This window comes from Chaetodon auriga, chromosome 24 (genome assembly GCF_051107435.1).
Source record: "Chaetodon auriga isolate fChaAug3 chromosome 24, fChaAug3.hap1, whole genome shotgun sequence".
In the NCBI taxonomy this organism is placed as follows: Eukaryota; Metazoa; Chordata; class Actinopteri; order Chaetodontiformes; family Chaetodontidae; genus Chaetodon; species Chaetodon auriga.
The window spans coordinates 8,854,075-8,875,849 of record NC_135097.1 but is presented as its reverse complement, the minus strand read 5'-3'; the positions used below and the strand labels follow the sequence as shown (position 1 = coordinate 8,875,849).

Here is a 21,775-nt window from a genome sequence, read left to right as displayed (position 1 = left end):
CAGCAGTGTTAAAAAAAAAAAAAAAAAAAAAAAAAAAAAAGCATGAAGGGGGCAGCTTCATTGGATATCGCGCGCTCTGTTTTTCTGCAAGCCACCAGCAAATTTAAGTATCTCTCCTGAAAGCAAAATGGATGCCATTCTCTTTAAAGCTGGCAGAGGTTAAACACTGCTCACGACAGCAAGTTAGTGAGCCTGGGAGGGGAAGCTGGGAGACTCGGTGCGGGGGGGGGGGGGGGGGCGGGGGGGCAAGTGGGTCTGTTGGGACTTGCAGATTAAACAATGCACATACGGCAATGAATTACTTTTTGAAGCTGGCTGCAGAACAAATAGGTAGAAGAGGTTTCAGGGAAGGAGATGTGTGCACTCAACTCAGACTGATGAGACTCCGCTGCATCAGAAGTTAAGGTGGAACTAATGAGTGTAGTACATATACTGTACATATTGATTTGAATTAGGTGCTCGAGAAACACCCATTTATCTTATGGCACGGGTGATATAAGATAAAAATAAATGTGAGAGCGAAAATGTGACTCATTATTTCAACCCAAGCTTTATGGATCTGATTCATCGTTGGTTGTTTTTCTGTCACTTCGCAGCATTAGCAGGATTTCTCTCAAGGACGACAAGAATTACAAGCGAGTGAACACGACTTCTGTGGATCTGTTGCCCCGTCCGACATCATAATATTTCCCACAGCACCCCTCTTCCTGACTGATAAACATTTCAGGCTTTATTCTTTACATACAGCGACCTTTGTCTTCATGTGTTGTCTAGAACACTTAATACAACCCCGATTCCACAAGTTGGGACAGGAGCAACAGACGACTGGGAAAGTTGTGGAAGCTCCAAAAACACCTGTTTGGAACCTTCCACAGGTAAACAGGCTCATCAGGGGCATCCTGGAAAGGCTCAGCTGTTCACAAGCGAGGATGGAGCGAGGTTCACCATTTTATGAACACATGATTGGATGAAGGATATTATGTAATTAGCTGGGGGCTTTTAAATGAATCAGCTGAGTTTTCCATTGAAAAAGATTTCCACCTCAAAGACCTACATTTATCATGAATATTAGGAACTGCAGGGTGCTTGAACATCCCTTCTTTTTTTTGAGTTGTTAACTTGTATTTTGAAGCTGACCCTTACAACACGATTTAAAAGTACAATGTCAGTCATATTGTCACCATCTGAGCACAAAATGTGCCACAGTTATATTCACTTCACTAAACCTTGCTCACTGGGCAGTTCAGTAAGAGAAGCACAGTGTTCAAGGACAGTCGATCATTTGGTAGAAAAAAGGAAAATTTAGAGCCAGATTTGAAACCTTCAACCTTGTTCTTTTTTTTCCACGCTCCCCGGCCTTCATGGCCACTCTGGTACATTTTTAAAAAACTGCACAGTAGGAGGAGAAAAGCCCAAACCGGGAGCAAATATGCTTTAAGAATTTCTTTAGTATTGGATTTCATAGCAATCTAAATACTGTGACAGAAGCCTTTTCACCCTGGCAAGAGTAAAAACCTGAGGGAAAAACTGTTTCAGTGTAAAAATATCAGCAGCGGCCTTTAAAAAACAGAATCAGAGGATCCCAGAAATTCAAAACACTGTTTTTCAACTATTAATACAATATATTCCTCTTTTTTATTTAACATTTTAAGACATGCATGGGCTTTGGGGGGAGGGTGTCATCTTTTCTAGCATCATTAAAATTGGGAAAATTGGGAACATTTCAACTGTCAGAGATGGAATAATCAGCATGTTAGTTACCTGCCATCTTTATTGCTGTCCAGTAACTTGAACATGCTGGTTACTGTGCTGTTCTGACGTCTGAGACCTAAAAGGAGAAATCACAAATGGGTTAATTCTAAATTACCTGACGGAGGTTATACTTCTTTCTACAACATAAACACTAATCCATCTGAATGCAAACTGAGAGGCAGGGATGGAGAAAGGGACAGAGCTGGAGTTGGATTTAAAAACGTGGGGAGCGGCGGGGGGATGGAGGTTTTTGGGCAATCAGGCAATGAGTCAGTCACGCTGCGCAAGAACATTTGGTTTCCCTGTAGGAAAAAAAAAAGCGTGTCAGAGTCCAGAATGCAATCAGGAGGCTTTGTGCTGTAACGGCTGGTATGACAGTGATTTCCCTCTTCTCCATTCATATTCACAGGCAGATGAAAAGGGGACGCAAAAACTTCCTCAACCCCCTTTCCAGCGAGCATGTGACCCCAACTGATTCATTTTGTGAATCGCATTCATTGGAGTGGGAGGGAGAGGAAGTTCTCTTATGTTCGGTACCAAGCATCTCCCACATCATCAGCAGCACGGAGAATGTAAAGGGGCAAACTGATTGGCCCCTAAGTCTGGGGAAAAGCACTTTACATAATGCTAATTGCACATCCGCTGCAATTACCTTTCCGTACTAATTACAGAAAAGCTAATTGTGAAATTAGCATTTTTTCTTTCCCAGTGTACAGTAGAGCGCCTGTGTGGAGTGTGTGCTGCAGGGGTTGTATAAAACATAAAAAACTAAACCCCAGCTCATAAATGCAGCCTTGCCAAAATGAACATTAATCTCGGAAAGATATTTTTTCTTGGATTTAAGCTTAAAAAAGATTCAAGATTGTGCTCGTCACCCACGACATGACTGGAAGCAGCAAATGTCTGTGTAGAAGCCAGATTCCTCACCCCCGTCGTTGCCTCAAGATTTGCTAATATTCCTCAGCACTACACACAGCATCTGTCATATTAGTGGCCTATTCTTTTGTTTGAACAGCGCTCTATTCCCAACCTAATGCTTGACATTCTCGACCCATCCTCTTGTCGCTCCGTCTCGCGAAAATGAGTGCACAAAGGAAGGAAGAGAAATGGTCTCATCCCTGCCTCTGCCGCGGAGCTGTAGCTATGAAAAACAACCATAAGGAGGATAGATGGAGAAGGGAGGAGAGGGAGGCAGAGAAAGAAAACGATGGAGTGGGGGCGATGTGGTAAAAAGGTAAGAGGAAGAGTGGGGAAGAATGTGGAAAATAAGTGAGTAGGAGGGCAAAATAAAACAGAGAGAGAATGGAGGTTCAAGACGTTGGCTCTTTAGGCCGATGGCACATATAGGGGGCTATGTTTACTAATGGACACCATCACTCATCCACCCATGTTGCACTGGCGATTGCGCAGCACACTCGTAAAAAAAAAAGAGAGGCACGAAGAGAACAGAGAAAATGGAACATATCAGCAGGAGACTGCAGATCTATGCCTAGGCTACAGACCGTGGCATCCACACAGAGCTTTCTTTGTTACTGTAGACTCTGCACTCCAAGGCTAACAAAACAGACATGTTGCCTCCTTTTATACACTACTAGGCAATATTTCCAGGCAGGAATTTACTCCTTTCTGAGGAAGGAAAAAATGCTTTGAGATGGAAATGGATGAAAAGGCTGTAGGTATTGTACTGATTTTTTTTTACTTTTCAGAGACGATACTGTAAATATAAAGACAGCATCTTCAAATGAGGCTTTTAACCTAAAGGGGGCATGGGATGGTATGGGTTTACAGCACCACAATGAGCACTCAGGAAACACTGCAGCACAATGAGCACACTGCAGCGAACGAGATCAATGGCTTACTGATTTGAACGTGTTCACAAATTCATCAGCGATGTGAATACAGTTGATGAGCTTCTTCAAGATTTTCCACAATGCTTACCTTTGCTTTGACCACAGGGTGCTCGCCTGGGGGTTAAGGTGCCGACAATGAGCTGCAATATCCCCAATTCAACTCTGGGTAACGACTTTGCTGACCTTTGTCTCTACCACCTTTCTAATAAAAGTTTAACATACCACAAAAATATCTGTAAAAATAACTATTTAAGAAGCAAAAGGCTGCATAATATTCACTGAGATTGATTGCCTATCTCAAGTTTCAAGGCACTGCAAGTTAATATTCATAACGTATTGAAGGAATAGGAATCAAATAATGAGGAAAAACATCAAGATGAATAAAAAAAAATGTTCATCCACTTCTGTGTTTATTTGAATAGAAAATATACATTTCTCAGCAGCTGATGAGTCTCCATTTTACATTTGTTATTGTGGGGAGAAATGGGAGTATAAGCAGCAGGAACATGAAACGTTTGGAACTGGATCTGTTGCATCCTGGTTACCTCGGGGGAAGTTCTGCTGAAATCCTCAGAGACAATCTGACAAATACTGTCTTCACTGCATATTATGTGTTTTTTAATATCCATACTGCCCTATGCAAAATCCCAAATATATTGTACGGGGCTACAGGCAAATATATAATAAAGACATCCACGAACACAGGACATATTGCAGAAAGAAAAGTATCTGTAATTGTGTAAATTTCAGTTTTACCTCATTTGCAGGAACAGGCCCAGCATACAGATCCTTGTATATCTTGAATGGGATGAGCATTATTCTATAAGAGAGTGTGCCTGACAGTAACTTTAGCTAACTAGACAGCAGAGATATTAGTGCAAGTCCTACATTTATGCTTGCTAGTGAGTTCCCAAGTGCAAGTTGAATGTACTATACCCTGAATGTGTCGGAACAGCAGAGAGAGGCAAAAGTAAAAACAGCAAAGGTCTGTATTTTTAGAGAAGAGGTAGATGTACTGCAAACCCACCTGACAAAAGTCACTCATTAAGCTCAGTAGCAGAGTTAGCGCGACCTGACGGGGCCGAGGGGAGGAGGACAGGTTCAGACTAAACCAGCGGTTGTGAAACTGGGGTCAAGGGATCATTTTTGGGGGTGCAACTTGCTTAATGAGATGGGAAAAAACATATTTCTACAGTAAACCTATGACAAATTATTAACACTTGATGCATATCTGGATATTTTATGCAGGTAAGGAAAAACGCACGGCAATGCTGCTAAATGAACACAGAACGCAATCCAAAAAACATGGGATCAGCCAGACCACATCTGGAGGATGTTTAATAGCACTGCAGAGGGACGGCACAAGCAAAACTGGAAACATGCTACAAAATTCCCCTCAGCTCACAAATAAGTGGCCAAACAGATGGCAAACAGGTGCGAAACCCTCTCCAGTGCCAATATAAACTAAAACACCTGAAGGTGTCTTATAATAAGGCGAAGGATAACCACACACAACGAATGCACGAGCTCCACCCACCTGAATTTGCTCAGATCCTAACACGGGTGGAAGCATCATCATGTCTTATTTTTCTGGAATTGGCACTTTCTTATGAAATATCTCATACCTCTGTGCCTCCAGGCCTCCTCTGATAATTAGTCAAATCACTTTATTAATATGGTAAAAACAATAATGATCTCCCCAAGGGTGATGTATGGCAGGGAAACAGATAAAGTAAACCCTCTTGGAATAACAAAAGCTTAAGTATCACACCATTTTTTTTTTTTTTTTTTTTTAACCAAATGAATGCTCATGTGGTTTCCTTATTCACGCATCAAATGTTCTGGTCAGTCTAACAATACCATCTGCTGAGAACAAGGTGCTATTTGTTGCACTGCAGTGCGGTTTTATGAATTGCTAATGACACAAATGATTCAAAGGGGGATGGAAAGCCTGCATAAACACAAATTGACACGTCTGACTACGTAATAATTATCATTTACACTGCTTTGGGTCGACCACTGCTGGGTGACTCTGACATTATCAAATCATTCTGCATGACTGTATTGTTGGAAAAGGCTACCAAGCAGATATTAAAATGTGAATGTAAACAAGCAAGTGGATGGAATTATGTCAAACACGGACATCATTTTGAGGTCAAATTGTATAATTCTCAGATTAAAACGGACAGGCCGTGAATTATGTCCATACTGGACATAAATGAAGGGACTGATTTGATATCTCTCTCAGCGTTTTCAGTGATTAAGTTTCTGGATTTAATGTGGAAACGTGCGTGTGTTGCGGTATGATTACAAAGAACGAAGCTGGTTTGACTGCAGAGGCATAACAGCAACTTCATTTATGCTGTATGGTGTTCAACTGCACTCATGCTCCTCTGGAAAACACGAGTAGCGGGGAGGTGGTTTGCGAAAAGGTCTGCTGGAGAAATCAGGTCAACCGCTGGATTAACGATGAACTTGAGGAAAGCCCCTCAAACTGTGGGTGAACTCTGAGACAGTGTAGCTTTGCATATTTGGGCGTATCATTGAAGACAGTAACCGACGTTAAATACAGAAAGTCTCTATATGAGGGGATCAGATCAAATAAACATCATCAGAGAGGGAAGAGACCTCCATGTGAACCCTAGGCTTATCGAGGTTGGCATTAAAAAGGTTTTTTTTTTTTTTTTCAAAAACATGCACATATGATGCGCCTCCTTTGCGAGCGGCCGGGAACAGCAAGTCTTTGTTATTCAACGCTGTTTTAATCTGATTTCCGAGCATGCTTTTGGCAGAACTGTAAATACTGACCTAGCTAATGAAATGACAAGATACAGCTCAATGATGTGGTCCTATAAATCTGTGAAAACAACATGCAATATGTTTGCATCATGCAATATGTGGTTTGTTTATGTTTATGCTATCTGTCCTAATCAAATAAACCCTAAAAAACATAGTAATCATACACTATGTGCATTATTTGTTGCACCGTGTGACGGTATCACATTAGCACTGTAGTTCCCAACACTTCTTGTAAAAGCAGGCACCAAAAAAAAAAGCTTTAATTTTCTCATGCTAAATAAACTCATACTGTAAAAACAATATCCAGTATCTACAAATCTCCAAGTCCTGCAATTACAGTTTCAATGGACCAAAAGCCCAGAGAAAAACTGCAATTTTCTTTGAGGGTGCAAATAACCTGGCCCTTTAAAACTTCTCAATAACTGCACATGAAGCCCTGGAGACACGTCTGAGTGACAGCAGCAGCACAGGGAAAGACTGTTAAGTTCTTCTCTGCAGGCTCAGCTGCTTGTTCTTTAGGCTTTTCATTCCTATTTTGAGACAAGCTATTGGCAGGTCATAAAGAGAGAGAAGCGGTCATGAAAACACACGGCGTCTTTATTGTGATGCTCCTATTTTTAATTGAGATGACTCCATATTTGTCCTCCTGGGCCCTTTTTTGTTGGGGCATTTGTTTTGAAGGTTTAACAAATAATGTGGAAGCACTCAAGATGTACAGGTTAGGAGACGTGTTTAAACAGTATTAGTCAGTGCATTAGGGGTGAGAGGAGTCATAACTGTTGCTCCCTTAGCCTCTTGTTGACAGCTCGTGATGGCAAAATTACACGATGTTAAAGAGTTATACTAACACAGAGGGAACTGTGGCCATTTATTTCATGGTATTTTGAGTTTAGAGGAGCTTTGTAATCCTGGAAACTGAACTGGATTCAAGGCATGCGAACCGCACAATATGTAAATGTAATGTCCGCACTTATGACCTGCTACTGCAGTCTGTGATCTTTAAGATGTTGCCTAACACTTTATCAGGGACACAGCAATTCAAAAAAAGGGTAGTAAATTCACAACTGCTTAGCTTGCTCTTCTGAGAAGTATTAAAAAAACAAGCTCAGGGCCACGCATGAGCCAGATCACATTTAAAATTCAATCAAATATAAACATTACAGATTGGGAAAATACTTCTTCACGATTACTTCACTTGTACAATCTCTGCATTACTGCGTCTGCTTTTCAAATCCAGGAATTAAATCAAAATATGCATGAGGGCCGTTACAACTTGCCAACCCAAATAATAACAGTTAGGCCCATAAAGGAGCAGTAAAGGGTCCTACTGAGGGCAGATTAATGGTACTTATTCACTAACATTCATGTATTTATCAACATGTAACGTCATAGGCTGCAGGCAGGAAAAAGGATTGATAAGTAGCCTGAAAGTGCGTGAAACATCCCTTCAACTTCAACATGCTGCCACACACACACAAATACACACACACACACAGAAACTGTCATTAGAACTGCAAAAGAAAAGTCTGGATGGATGCCCAACAGACCTGCCAACACGACCACGGAAATGAAAAGTGATGGTTGTTACGCCCCGAAGATGAGCAGTAATAGAAGGAAAGGACGGGCATAAGAACACGGGGGGCCGGTGACGTCTAGCAAAGGTCAGCTCACACAGTGCAACGCATGACGGATACGTGCTCATAGGAACCAGCAAAGCCTAATGACCTTTATTGCAATCAGAACTTTTACTTGAGGGCCAGTTTGACACTAGACAGATGATCAATTACCAGTGAAGAACAAGAGAAACGTGACTGCAAAGTGTTGAAAAGTAGGCAAAAGAAATAACTCATATTGAAACGTGTTGTTTGGTGCATTTTGTTTGGTATGCGGACACTAATTTACCTCCACCAATCTCCATCCCCTGCCTTCCCTCCGCACACACATAATGACTCTAAATCCTTATGGACTTCGGTGCAAAAATGATTGAGCCCATTTCCTATCCAGCCCCACAACGTTCTGTACATCCACACACGCGGGTCTGAACGTCATTTAAATGCCGAGCCAGCTAGTGCTCGGAGCGATAAGCGAATTTTCCTGTGAGTCATGAGCAACTTCTCTCTGAAGGTTTGAGGAATGTAAAAGGAGAGCTGTGGGACTGCAATATGCTGCTGCTCAGCACTCCTCTCCGAGTCCATTTATTTCAATGGCACAGGCATCTGTATTTAACCCTTCCAGATGTTCCTGAAGTTCTACCATTTGTCATCCTGACCATCTGGCCCGAGGCGCGAAGGCCAATTTACTTTTGTTCGAGGTAAGGCTGAGCTGAAATAAAATGGAAGCCGCCCCGTGGTCGCTGTACAATGAACTACAAACTCGAGCAATTCTGCCGATTGAATTGAGTCAAACTGAATCACGGCAGGTTAAAGGTTCTGAGACACTTACTGCTGTCCCCTGCTCCCAGCGCCTTTAACGTTTGCTCTTTGAGTCGGTCGGCCTCGTGCTTCCTCCTCCTGTGTTCCTCTAATTTGATCTGTAGGTCCTCAGCTGCCTGCTGAAGCTCTCGGAGCTGAGCCTGAAGAGAGACAATACAGAGACAAACACAACGTCTAAGATCAGCAAAACATGGCAAACATCAAGCTGCCAGCTGATGGACACTTTGATACCACTCAGTCACAGTTAGAGTACAGTTAGCTGGTGCCATGCTTTTCTTGTTTACAGTCTGTAAACAAGAGGCACAATCAAACTTATTTCTGAGTTCTTCTTCTTCCTGGTATCATCCCTCATTTGTGGCTCAAATCTGCATAGAAATACAATCTTAAAATCTGATTTGGGCCACTTTAAGATATGGTTATTGATCACCTGCAAATAAAGTGCAAATAAAAACAAATAACAAATCTCAGTATTGCTGAGGCTGTCATTGTAGATTCAGCATATTGCAGAGCTACTGTTTTCCAGTTTGGACACATGTGAACCATTCTGGAGCATTTTCAGCCATGACAGTGTTGTTGCCTGAGGGATGGCAATGCCAATCTGTCTGTTGTTTGCGAGAAATGTCTCATCATCCAGTGATTAATTTGCAATGAAATTAGGTCCAAACATTCAACTTCCCCTCAGGAAAAATTGTAATCACTCTGGTGATCCTTTGAATTTCCGTCGAGCACCATCATCACTCGAAAAAGTTTGGTTTACAGCTGAATGCCTGCAAAACTGAACGCATTTCCATCATACTCAGACTGCTAATTAGCTAATGCTAGCACGCAAACACGACGGTGAACATGGTTAACATTTTACCAGGAAAACAGGAGCATGTTAGCGTTGCCACGGTGAGCATGTTAGCAAGGTAAAGTTAGCATTTGAAGAATATAACATTAATAGTTAAACAATACAACTGTTGACGAGGGGATAATTGATGCACAGCGTCTAATTCATTGAGAGAAAGTTGCGCCTGCAGTGCCATTAGCAGAATATTAGGATTTAATTTGTCTCTGCTCTTATCTCCTCTTTCCGTGTCTTTCTTTATGCATCAACCTCCGGACCACATCTTGCCCATATATATACAAAAACCTGTGCTGCAGTACTCGGGCCTTCACAATGGACTATTTAAATCACTTGCATCAGGAGGAGTTGCTGTCACACCACAAATGACAGCTTTTGACAACCAAGCGTAACCCATCATCACTCTCCGTAATGGACCAATTAATATGAAAGAGTAGAAGTCCCTTTTTGTGTGTGTGTGTGTGTGTGTGTGTGTGTGTGTGTGTGTGTGTGTCAATACCACCTTCCGATCTCTCCTCAGAGACTCTCATACTGCGGTGATGGATTCTGCTTGGTTCGGATAGGGATGACTACCTTTCTAGGCCACGCTGCTTGCTTAGGCTCCTTCAGTCTGCTGCAGTGATTTATGGGCTCCATTTTGAGTGCATAAGAAGATATTTACTTGTGAATAACACCCATGTAAAAATGTTCCTCCATAGAAACTAATGCAAACTGTATTTGTGCTTCCATAAGATTTCTGCACTGAAAAATCCGAGTTCTGCAAAGAAGACTTTCTGTTGAGTCACATATTAATCTGAAAAAAAAATAAGCAATAATCCAGTTGGGATGAGTGAAAATGATACTGTTTCTCATTGGGGTTAAAAGATCAAGGAGTGCTGATTCAGTGCACAGCGTTTGAGGCTTCTTCCTGCTGAGTTAACTCTTGCAAAGCTGCGCAGAAAAAGCACAATATGTTCCTCTGAAACCCTGACAAAATTCAGACAAAGCTATGCCAGGAAGAGGAAAAAATAGCTTTAAAAGGACTGAGCAGTAGCCAAACGCTGCACACCATTCCTTGCTTTAGCACGCACACTTACAGTGGGCAATCAACAGAAAGATAATCACAAACTTCCTGAAGAGGATTTTATTGAATACCAATTTGTATTCAATCGACAGCAGCATCCCAATTTCTGCTGGTTCTAGGGAGCGCAGTGCTGACACACTCCACTCAGCTTTCGCTGTGTAAAGGCTTTAATTTGCTTAAAAAGTTTTCCGGCATCCTGTTCCAGAATCTTCTTTAACCCTTGAACCGCAGGAGCAGCTCACTTTTGAGTCATTGTGTAAGGTTTCTGAGACGAGGCCCCTGAGGTAAGGCTGCCATATCAACAGAGACACAATGAGAGGAAGAGGATCACAATGTGCGGCTGGGCGAGGAGGGCTGGGTGACACTTCAGCCTCGATCTGCCAATCAGCCGCCACAGAAAAGAACACGGAAAAAGAAAACAGAGGGGAACAGAGAAGAAGAGCACAGGGTGCACGCTCAGAGACCATCAGCTGGCAAATGCATGACAAAAAAGTGGCCTTCAGTTCGAATCTCTGTTGTCAAATAAGTGGTTTCTTTCTAACTGCATCTCCCATTACAAGCAATACATATTTTAAACAGGACTGACATTCTTGAAATGCATTTCTTAAACCAACCGGTGCTGTAAAGTGCTCTGAAATACCTTGAGATAAAGTAATACCTCACATAATGCACAAAACAACACAAGGGTTGAGAGCAGCCCTGAGAAACTTAGAGAACTGTGAAATGTGCTGCAGCAACATTTCACAGCTGCCAATGAGTCCTTCAGAGTACCAAAAACATATTCTAATGACCATAACGACATGTTGAACGATACCCTTACAGTGCTCGCCGATGCACGAAAGAAAGGGAAATGAAGCACGTGAGCGAGACTTGACCATCAAACAGTGCAAGGAGGGCAACTTGAATTTCCTAAATGAAGATAATGCTAACTAGTGAGACCGCTGAACCAGTAAATATGACTTACAAACATCTAAAGAGACCCTGAGCTGCCAAATTTAATTTGCACCGAACTGCAGGGCTCCGGTTTCTAATTTGGCCTAGTGCTTGTTGAACTAAATGTGCAAATGGAGAGCGGAGGAAAAGCTGTGAAGTCGTTTCTGCCTAGCTGGAAGTTCTGTAAAGGAACATGTCGATTCAAAATGGGCTTGATGACTCCGTGCTTGTTTACTTGTGCCGACTTACCCCGAACCATTTACTCCTTACTGCTTTAGAGTGAGCGCAAATGAAGCACAGTTACATCTGAAATCCTGAAAGACGGCAAAGCTTATGGCAGTAAAAGAATATGATATAATAAAGACATTTTCGCATGCAATCATGATATAGTGGTGTGCTTCTTTTTGCTAAAATGGGGTGAGTTAGTGGCTGGAAAGACGCTTTTTGACAGTTCTTCCAGCTAGAAGGCAGCGAACATCTCATTGTGGCAAAAATGGCAAAAACTAAGCGCACAGCAGGCTAAGGCCGGTGATGGAAACTGCACAGCAGACGCCTGTAGCAGCAGATGCCACGAACATGTATGGTCAAAACAATATCACAGAACACAAGCTGCTCATTTAGAGCAGGACACAGCACGCATAAAAGCAAATTAACCCCGACGTCCCTATCAATCAAGTGTGTTGGCTAGCGAGCCAGGTAATAACAGTACAGTTACCGAGCGGCAGAACAAGTAGTCAGGGTGAAAAGTTAATTAAATCTATTGAGAATAACAGAAAAATATCTATACACAGTAAGTACAAGGCAAAGGCACACTGGAGCGTTTGCATGATAATTTTAGGGGCATTCTGCTGTAATTTGGAAGCTGACAGTAACAAAAGACAAAAAAAAAAGAAGACAGCGCTTCGAGACAGCAACCAAATATTCCAGAGCTGCTGCGTTTCAGAGCAAACTGAATTCAGCGAATGCAGCAGCCACAAATTAGTTCACAACATACATGAGTGTGTGCCGCAGTTCAGAGCACACCCATGGCTTCACCATGTTGACTGCGATGGGCTCTGACAACAGGCCAGTGTTCATCGTGCAGGCTACGGGACACGCTTTGCATCCTGGTAAGGAATACCATGAACCGGAGGAAACTAAAGGGGAGGAAAAAACACAGCGAATCTAAAGCTTTGACACCTTGACACGACAGTCACAAAGAGCCGCCAAAGGTTGAAGGAGGTCATTAGCGGCGACAGTGGCTGTCTCACGAGTTCTCAGCAGAGATGTGATTAGATCGTTCGTGGCAGATCCAGGGTCAGTTTTCTGTAATAGATGACCGTGTCAACATAATGAATATTTGGGCTTATTCAGCTTTATTTCATTTCACTATTATGGAATAAAACATAAACTATGATATGTGGGAATTCTCTCATATTTAGGGGTTTGAGATTTATTGATCACACATTGAATTAAAGGCCAAATTTCCATACAAACCTGATTCATTATTACACACCTGGAATAACAGGCCTTCTGTAACACTGAAAGGATGTTTTGTTATGTAGAAATCCACTTATTTGAAAACATGTGTCTCTGTAATATTTATCTAACCCTTTCCTTTGTGTAAAGTCAGTTCTGAATTATTTTTGCTGTAGTATTCTTGATACTATAGGTATTAAAACTTCATTTAGGGTGTTTCTACTTCCCAACAACGTATGTTCGCCTATTTTCTACCAGTTGAGACATTAACTGAAAACACATAGATGAGACATAGACCACGTAATTAACCTGGTGTATGTTTTGTGCAGGTCAGACTAAACTAAAGTTCGAAAAGCAGTGAAACACAAGTGAAAGTAACTGCTTTCTACAACAGGAACAGGATAAAGCTTTTGCAGGAAAACCTTTTTGACTATCCTCTGTTACTACTTCATGCAGCAGCAGCTCCCTCAGCAGAATACAGTGTACCTGTTTCTCCCTCCACAGCAGCACTCCCTCCTCAATCAGTTGCTGCTTGAGTTGCAAACCCTCGTCCAAGGTCCTCATCTGGCCCTCCACGTATGCTCTCTCCCTCTGTCCCAGATTCCTGGAGGAGAGCGAGACAGGGGATGCACAGTCCCATCATTACTGAGAAAACATCGGCCACCCCTGCTACGGTCACAGAGATGGTGCAATCCAATTTTTAAGGGCCCACAATGCAGCAGGAATCCGAATGGGAAAATAGAAGAGTAAATAAAATGGGGGCTGATGCTCTGTGGCTGAGCTAAATTGTTTCTGAAGTCTGGCAAACATAATATGAGTGCGGACCTTGTGAAAACATAATGAGATATATTCTGCTTGTATGTGGGTTTGGGGCGAATGGCAGTGAATGAAATAACAGAGGACTGTCAACAACAGAAGTGGGTTACTGTATTAGAAGTTACATTTACACAGCGGGCTGCATTTCAGCATCATAGTATGGTTTGCAGTGCAGCTCAGAGAAGCTGATAAATCTGATCTGGCAGGAGCCTGCGTTCTGATAAATATAAACACATCTATTTGTACCATCTATGCGGCATATAATTTCTATCCTGTGGAAACTAAATTATCTGCATCAAAAACACCTCTGGATGGGGTTATTGAGAGTACATTTTACAGTATAACGAGGTGGTGAGTCAGATCTGTCTTTATCATGGATGAACTCTTCAAATCAATATTGTGATGCATATGCATTACAAGTGATGGCCTGAACTACATCAAGTTTTAAATCATAGTGACACCATGCCCCCTGGTGGCACAGTGAATGAGTCACTCTCCAATGAGCGCAGCAAGTGAACTGTCTATCACACTCACGCTGTGATAAATAGCTTTATGTGAAAGACAACTTGGATTTAACAAGATCTGCATTTTTACCAAATTGCCCAAAATGTCCTGTTTGATACAAAAACCTACAGTAAATGGACTGCTTGGATGTTTATTCCTTTAGCTGCGCGTGGGCCTCTAATGCCACGTTTTGAGTCAAAATCTGCATGTGTTATTTTATAAATATTGAATCTCAGTTTTGGTTCAACTGACCAGCAAGTGTTCTGGCAGTGAGCGTGGCTGTTGTATTCATCTGAAGCATCGCAGCAATCTGGCACGAGACACAGGAGAAACCAATCCAATGCACATACAAGAGAACAGAAGAGCATTCAACATCATCAGCAAGGAGAGGTGAGCAATACGTCTGTATTATTCATAACGTGATCAATACATGATTTGGGAACAGGAGTGAAGACAGTTTGAAGTTAAAAGCAAAACTCAATAAAAACAGTTTCAGGTACTTTGGAGTAAAGTATCACTCATTATAAAAAGTGAAAATTTGACCATTATAATCTTTAATCGATTAATCAGCTCAACATTTCTGATAATCACTTCATGATTTCAGTCATTTTTCAAGGAGAAAATGCCAAATGTTCACTTGTTCCAGCTGCTCAGATGGGAGGATTTGCTGCTGTGCTTTGTCTGAACTGAGTAGTTTAGGGTTTTCAACAAAACGAGACATTTGAGGTGTCATTTTGGCTGTGGGAAATTATAATGGCCATGTTTTTTCTGACAATTCATAGATAAAATGATTAATCAAAGCGTCATATTTAAGGAACAGACATTTGGGGGAATGCATTGATTTGTTTACCTGTCAAGAGATGGATGAGAAGTTTTTTGGGGTTTTTTTTTTTTTCCTCATGTCTAAACAGTACATATGAAGCTAACGCTGACTGCCACTTAGCTTAGCTTAGCATAAAGGCTGGAAACAGAGGAAAGCCGCTAGCACGGCTCTATCCAAAGGTAACAAAATCTGCCTACTAGCACCTCTACACTGTCTGTTTAACCCACACAAAGACTGAAGAGTAAAAAGCAGCTAAAAAACTACATAATGCTCAATTGTAGAGTCATTTTGATATTAGCTCCAACTGCCAATATTGACCATTAACGATCATTAAATGGCATATCTACACCAGTTGTCTTACACTGACAAAACCACCAAATGTAAAATGTAGATACTGTTAATCTAACCAGTTATTTCTCATCCTCTGTGAAGATCAGATCTTTGTGTCTGCATGATATCTCTCTCTCTCTGTTTCAGAGAGGGTCTCTTGAGATCAGCCACTTATAAGATCAGCTGCACAGTGTTAGGCTCAGACCTGGCTTTCGCTCAGATGTTTCACCCAAGAGAGTGGGCACAGTGTGACATTTCTCAATTATCCGGAACCACATTGGTGACCGGTGGAACAAGAGCTTTAGAGCCCAGATAGGGAAGCCAATGAAAATCTCTGAAGAACCAGTCGAAGAGGAAAAAGCGACAACGTGTTAGCTATTAAGTGGCTCCATTCAAGGCAGGGAAGGTGTGAGAAGACAGGTGGGAGTAGAATAAAGGAGGGAGGAAAGGGAGAAGGAAGCTTTGAGGAATATTCCGCTACTGCTCTTTCATTCTTCATTCCTTCATTTTTTTTTTTTTTTTTTACCTGAAATAGTTGCATACCGTCTATTGCTGCTGAAAGCGCTGGTGACAGAGAGGAAATGTCGACGACAGAATGTATTGATTTTATACAAAGTGGAGAGCTACAGGAGAACAAACGTGGATGAGAAAGGGGGCTGAAAAACTATCTGATTAGGCACGGAGCGCGGCAGATTTTACAAGAAAGAATGAGGAGAGGCCTTGAGGAAAGGGACAGGATGTTTTTCAAGGAAAACTGTGCGAGGAGAGCGAGCGAGCGCATTTCGGCATGTGTGTGTTAGAGGGCCAGGTTTTGTTTGCTGTGTCTACTTCATCTGTTTGTTTGTTCTACAAAAGGAGTGACAGTTTGTACACCAACATGTCAGCTTTTTTGACATCATGTAAAATATGAATTCCTGCCCGTGTTTGCAAAACACACAGAAGGGGAAAAAGCAAACAGAACGACTTCTTACCCGATAAAAAAAGGGACATGAACTATTCTGATTAAAGCATCACAACCGCCCACGAAATTAATTAAGTTGCAAGATATTAGAGAGCACATTCAGCATCAAACCTTTCCACGAGCTATTTTGAAACAAATAAGATGGCGATTCATTTTCTGCAAGAATAAATCTGTTCATCACCCTCAGCACTTGCAGCGCTGCCCTTGTTGTCCTTGAAAAATGCTGAAGCAGAAAACATCGTTGATACGTTGCCTCACTTCAAAAGATTCTGCAAAGTTTATTAAAGTCACCTCTCGGGAGAGTATCATTACGTTTAATATAATGCAATGCAAAAATCCTCACCACAGATGCCATCATTGACTCGCGACGATGGGATGTAGTGTGGGCGGAAACCCAGATTGGTGCAGTAGAATCGGCCACGAGGACAGGCTGAGGTGCCTACACAGGGGCAGGAGCAGAGGTCAGCACTGCATAATAAGCTAACTCTCAGAGGCAAATGAATATCATCAAAACTATTTATAACGCATGCACAGGGGCTGACGTGACTAACATATAGCATGTACCTTTTCAAACTTGCTAACATGCACTTGGACAGGTGATGCTGGAGTTCTGGCTGTGGAACTAGGAAGTTGTTCTGATTTTTTGTTTTAAGTGTTAACGGACTACATACGCAAATATGATTTAAATTACTACATGCAAATTAGATACAGCTCAAACTGCAGAAACCTGAGCTCCAGGAAGTTTTTACCTCCTGGTCTACATTTTCCTATTTTCCACATTATCAACATACTCAATTTTGATTAAAACACTTCTTGCCTTTTTTCTTCCCCATTCTGTCTGTAATGAGTAGATGTTCATTAGGGTGTTTATACGGAAGCAGCAGACAGTGGTACGGGTTGGATTTACCCCAGCGGTACAGAACAGAAGCAAAGGTAGATTATGTACTTTAGCTGCCAAATAGATTGTTTGGTGGCTTACAAATCACATCAAGTCTTTAAAAAGCACCGTAATCTTCTCGGATAAACACTGAACAGGCACGAGTGCACAGCACAGACAATGGACTTGTTCCACTGAGCAGAAATTGTGAGTAAAATGGGTAATTTAATGAGTCCTTCACTTAATGGTGCAAATCCTCATTGTTCAACTTCAGGCACAGTTTTGAAGGCTTCTGACTCCCCAAGGAACAACAGATTTACATGCCAATATTCAGACAGAGTCACTGAGGAGTTGATGATGATGTTCTGTAAAGGCTTTATATGTTTCCTAATCCCACGAGGGAGGGGCCACGAGATGACATGGTACCGAAATGAAGCGTGTCTGATACATTCATTCGTGGCCTAGTCTCAGGAGGGCAGGCGTCAAGTCTGAACGGCATACAGTCTGTTTTCAAATGTGCCGGTGTGAGTTTATTTGAGACGTAGTGCAGTCCATTACTGAGGTCTGCAATGACCATTCAATATCAAGTTAAATGTCATTTGCAGATATTCAGTGTGCAGTAATTGTTAACCGTTCACACAGGTCACACAGTGGTGAGTCACTTTGCAAACATTGGTGAACTGGGTTAACTTTTTACCTGGTTCATCAGAGCCATCTTCACAGTCGCAGTAATCATCGTTCACTTGCTCAAAGGGGATGATTTTCGATCCATCAATGCACAGGAAGGACTTCCTCTCCCTGTAGAACCGCTTGTCTGTTACAGAATGAAAACATGACAGAGTCATGCAGGTTGATGACCTTGAGGTGTAGCTAGAAATGCAACCAAAATGAGGAGAAGACTTAGAACAACATTTTGCCTCTCGTAACATTTATTTCAGGTTAAAAGATCGGTGCTGAGGTCCAGAGTCTGGGAAGAAATGCTATTCAAACTATAGGTCTGATGTTATTGCTTCCACCTTGAAGAAACTTAAAATGTTGTGTACAGTTGTTACAAACTATATGGAGAGAAGACAGCTTCGTAAGAATTTGCAGCGTGTTGTCGATGTTTAAGCTACTGAGCTGTTTAAGACACAGCACGTTACACCATGCAGTCTTATAGCTACGTAGCCTTAAGCTAGCTACAAGGGGACAGTCAACTTACAGGACGAAGATATCCCTCTTATTTTCCGCGAGTTTACGAAACCACACCAAAAGACAGCGGCGATAATAATATGGAAACGCATGTCAGATGGCAGAGTTGTAAACCGTCTCCCCCCGCCTCACAAAAACCCGCTCAAAGGTGTTTCAAACTCATGATATGCAGCACAACAAACATTTAAAACTGGCCATTGCCTCACTTCCTGAAACATGCGGTCACGTGACGCCTCTGACGCTTCCTACTGGTTCTTATCCGAGCCAATGTGGTTCCGTTAACCAATCATGAGTGAGAATGGCTTTCCGAGGCGGAGAACGAACTACACTTGTTCACATAGTTACTAAGGATCTATGGACGTCTTTTAAAAAGGAAAGAATGAATGCAAAGGAAGGTATTTTAGTAACATACCTTTGTCATTTAGAATAAACGTCTCTGTCGCTGTCTCGTCTGCAAGAAGTGTCGGGTAACGTCGTGTGATGTGACCAGCATTGGCACAGCAGGCAGGCTGGTGAGGACGTCAGGGGAGGGGGCAGAAACTTCCCTGACAACCGAACACATTCTGACTCGATCCTGAACGGTCTCGTTCTGTGACGCATACAATACATTGTAACATTACAACGCTTTGACGTTCTGAAGTTTAATTCATAAAATGTAACACTTAAATGACGACAGGCATTTGCTTCATTGTAACTATCCAATACTGTGACATTCCGGCGTTCCATTCAGTCTCTTCTTGAAACGTTCCTGCCAATGTTCTGTTTATTCACTGCATTATAACATTGTAACTCTTAAACGTTTCAACTCACATGTCAGTACCGTGACGTTCTATATCAACGTTTTATTCTCATTAATAACACGCATCACTTCCTGTGATATAATGACAATTTGAAGATGGGTGATGGAAATGTATCTCCACGGATAGATAAAGAGAGAGATTTATGTCATCCTATAAGCTAATATAGGCACACAATCATGGACACATAGTACAAGAGCACATTTTGACGACTTTATTAATAATAAACAATCTTTACAGCATGTAAACAATCAAGTTTTGAAAGTTTTCAGTCAGCACTTTGAGGCACGTGAAAGGCGATTTAAGGGTAATTCTGAAAGGCCACTTACAATAAGATTAACTAAAGAATAAAAATTTTCACTTGTAGGCTTTTAATTTGTCATTTTTCACTGTTAAATCGTGAGTAAAGACCTGTACTGCATAGTGACTCCTTGCTCTGAAGGTAAGAGAGGTCTCGGATCATGCCCGGGAAGGAATATGAGTCCAAGGGTGGACGCAGTGGAAACACGGGCATCAGTCCAGATGGCACGTATGGAGACATAAAACCTGCCATGCCACCGTTTGCAGAGGAGTAGGCCAGCCGCAGGGGGCTGACAGCGAGGCGAGGGCTGAGCCCGTACAGACTGTCTCCCCCGGCGGCCGTGGGTGGCATGTGGAGCGGGGAGAAAGCAGACTTGTTCCCCAGAGCACCGAGCGCTCCAGGCACCCCGGCAGACGGCCTGAGTGTGTTTGGGTGATTAGCCAGAGACACGCTGTCAGAGTCACTTTTGCTCTCTTTGGAGCTCAGCACCAGTTCAATGGATCTGACAATGTCGCCTTTGCATGTTCTCACCATAGACTCCAGGGTGTCACGTTTCTGATGGGGGAATATCTTGGCCATGATGTCAGTGGGGTCCCGGTCCAGTCTCGGGAAGTCCTTGGGTTTCTCCATCTCGCCGCCTGACTCCGGATCCGAGGAGGAAAGCGACCTCTGTGGACTCTCCATGTGATCAAACACCGGGGATGGACTTGCCCTGTCACCCGTGGATGAGGTGGTGTTGTCCTTGGTTGGAGACAGGTCCTTCCTGTCGTTTGGAGAGGGCAGCCGTGCGGAGTGGGCAGCAAACAGGGGCCGACCCACGAATCCGTTGTAAAAGTTGTACTTGCTCAATTTGTCCTCTGAAATAAAGACAAAAAACAGGTGGTTTAAAATCATTTGATGAAGTCTCTGTCCAAAAGCGAATGTTTTGTATTATTTTGTGGTAACTCGAATATTACTCAAACTGCAAATAAACCTAATTTGTTTCATGCATTGAAATTATTATAAGCTTTCTGTTTTTAAACAGGATAAAATAGTCTCCAATTAATATTGTTTTGTTTTCAACTTACCATCTTTTTGGTTCTCCGCTGCAATAACATCAAAACTGGGAGCTGTTGGAGTGCTGCCGGTAACTGCTGGCACCCCGGGGCCTACGGGTGAGCCCTGAGGGATCCCTGTCTCCCCGCCGATCCCCGAGCCGGGGTACAAGAGCCGGAGCTCCCGGGCCTCGCTCTCCTCCTGGGCCTGCTGCCTCCTCAGGGCCACCTGCGCGGCCATCACCCGCTGCCTCTCCGCGATCAGAGTGCACTTTGCGCACACGCAGTCTCTCCAGCGGCAGAAGCGCTTGTGGCCTTTGAGCGCGGAGACCACACCGTGGTTTCTGCACCTGGCGCACTTCGGGGTGCGGGGGTACCCCCTCTCCAGCGCGGGGTTACAAGCCCGGAGGAAGAGAGGCGGAGGTCGTAGCAGGGAAGGGGGCACCGTTAAACCACCGAGCGGGCTGGCGGTGTGCCCGGCCAGGCCAAGCGGTCTGATCCTGCTGTCCATTTCCTGAGAGGGCGCAAACGCAAAGTTGAAGCAGTTATTAGAGCGATGTGGCCTTCTTTAGTGACTGGCGTCTCTCTACTGCCGCTTGCACCCTTAGCCGGCGCGCCTTAAGTGTCTTCTCTCCAGGTGGTTTGACATGAAATACAACACCCTCGTCACACCCCTTTCCTCTCCAGCCTCTTAATACCCTATCATGTTTATTTGCATCCCGGGTGAATAGAGGTCTGATCTGGTGCAACTGAGCCAATATGCAGCTGCAGTTGAAGAAAAAGTGAGAAACTGAGATCTGCTGGAAATTACATCCACATTTGCATAAAAGTTTTGGTTTGCGTTAATATGCACCAGGGATGGAAAGGGAACTTTTTTTTTTAAATGGTTAACAAGAAGCTTTTTCAAAACAGAAAGGAAAAAACGTTGCCTCAGGTCAACTAGCTACAATAACCCCCTTTGGTTGCCTTCCTGAGCACTGAATATTCACTATTAGGATGTTTTTAACACA

At 42.8% G+C, this 21,775-nt stretch overlaps 2 protein-coding genes across 6 annotated transcripts in view; both read right to left on the bottom strand.

Annotated features, from left to right (window-relative positions):
- LOC143316832 (glucosidase 2 subunit beta-like) overlaps positions 1-18,861 on the bottom strand; it is a 124,356-nt gene extending 105,495 nt beyond the window's left edge. For 3 of the 5 annotated variants that reach the window (XR_013076626.1, XR_013076627.1, XM_076724540.1), the window contains exons 1-7: positions 18,644-18,853; positions 18,140-18,256; positions 16,909-17,004; positions 14,704-14,761; positions 13,618-13,735; positions 8,844-8,973; positions 1,762-1,828 (exon numbers count right to left, since the gene is read on the bottom strand). Coding sequence is in view for 2 of the 5 variants with exons in the window: in XM_076724540.1 (XP_076580655.1) it covers positions 1,762-1,828; positions 8,844-8,973; positions 13,618-13,735; positions 14,704-14,761; positions 16,909-17,004; positions 18,140-18,256; positions 18,644-18,725 (668 nt within the window). In the remaining 3 variants the exon portion in view is untranslated. Of the gene's footprint in view, positions 1-1,761; positions 1,829-8,843; positions 8,974-13,617; positions 13,736-14,703; positions 14,762-16,908; positions 17,005-18,139; positions 18,257-18,643 lie in introns of all 5 variants that reach the window. The other 2 variants (XR_013076625.1, XM_076724539.1) reach the window with 1 other exon arrangement.
- An 867-nt stretch (positions 18,862-19,728) lies between these two features.
- LOC143317088 (doublesex- and mab-3-related transcription factor A1-like) lies at positions 19,729-21,358 on the bottom strand. The gene is made up of 2 exons (XM_076725040.1): positions 20,799-21,358; positions 19,729-20,588 (listed from the first exon to the last, which is right to left on the bottom strand). Exons 1-2 carry the CDS (start codon positions 21,274-21,276, stop codon positions 19,810-19,812), a joined length of 1,257 nt encoding a protein of 418 aa, XP_076581155.1. The 5' UTR covers positions 21,277-21,358; the 3' UTR covers positions 19,729-19,809.
- Between the last annotated feature and the right edge of the window lie 417 nt (positions 21,359-21,775).

What these genes read in the sequence shown, in the direction of transcription:
- LOC143317088 (XM_076725040.1), bottom strand. Translation starts at nt 21,276, where the DNA reads ATGGACAGCAGGATCAGACCGCTTGGCCTGGCCGGGCACACCGCCAGC. An exon ending in AGCGGAGAACCAAAAAGATG is followed by an intron (nt 20,589 to 20,798) that starts GTAAGTTGAAAA and finishes TCTTTATTTCAG; the next exon opens with AGGACAAATTGAGCAAGTAC.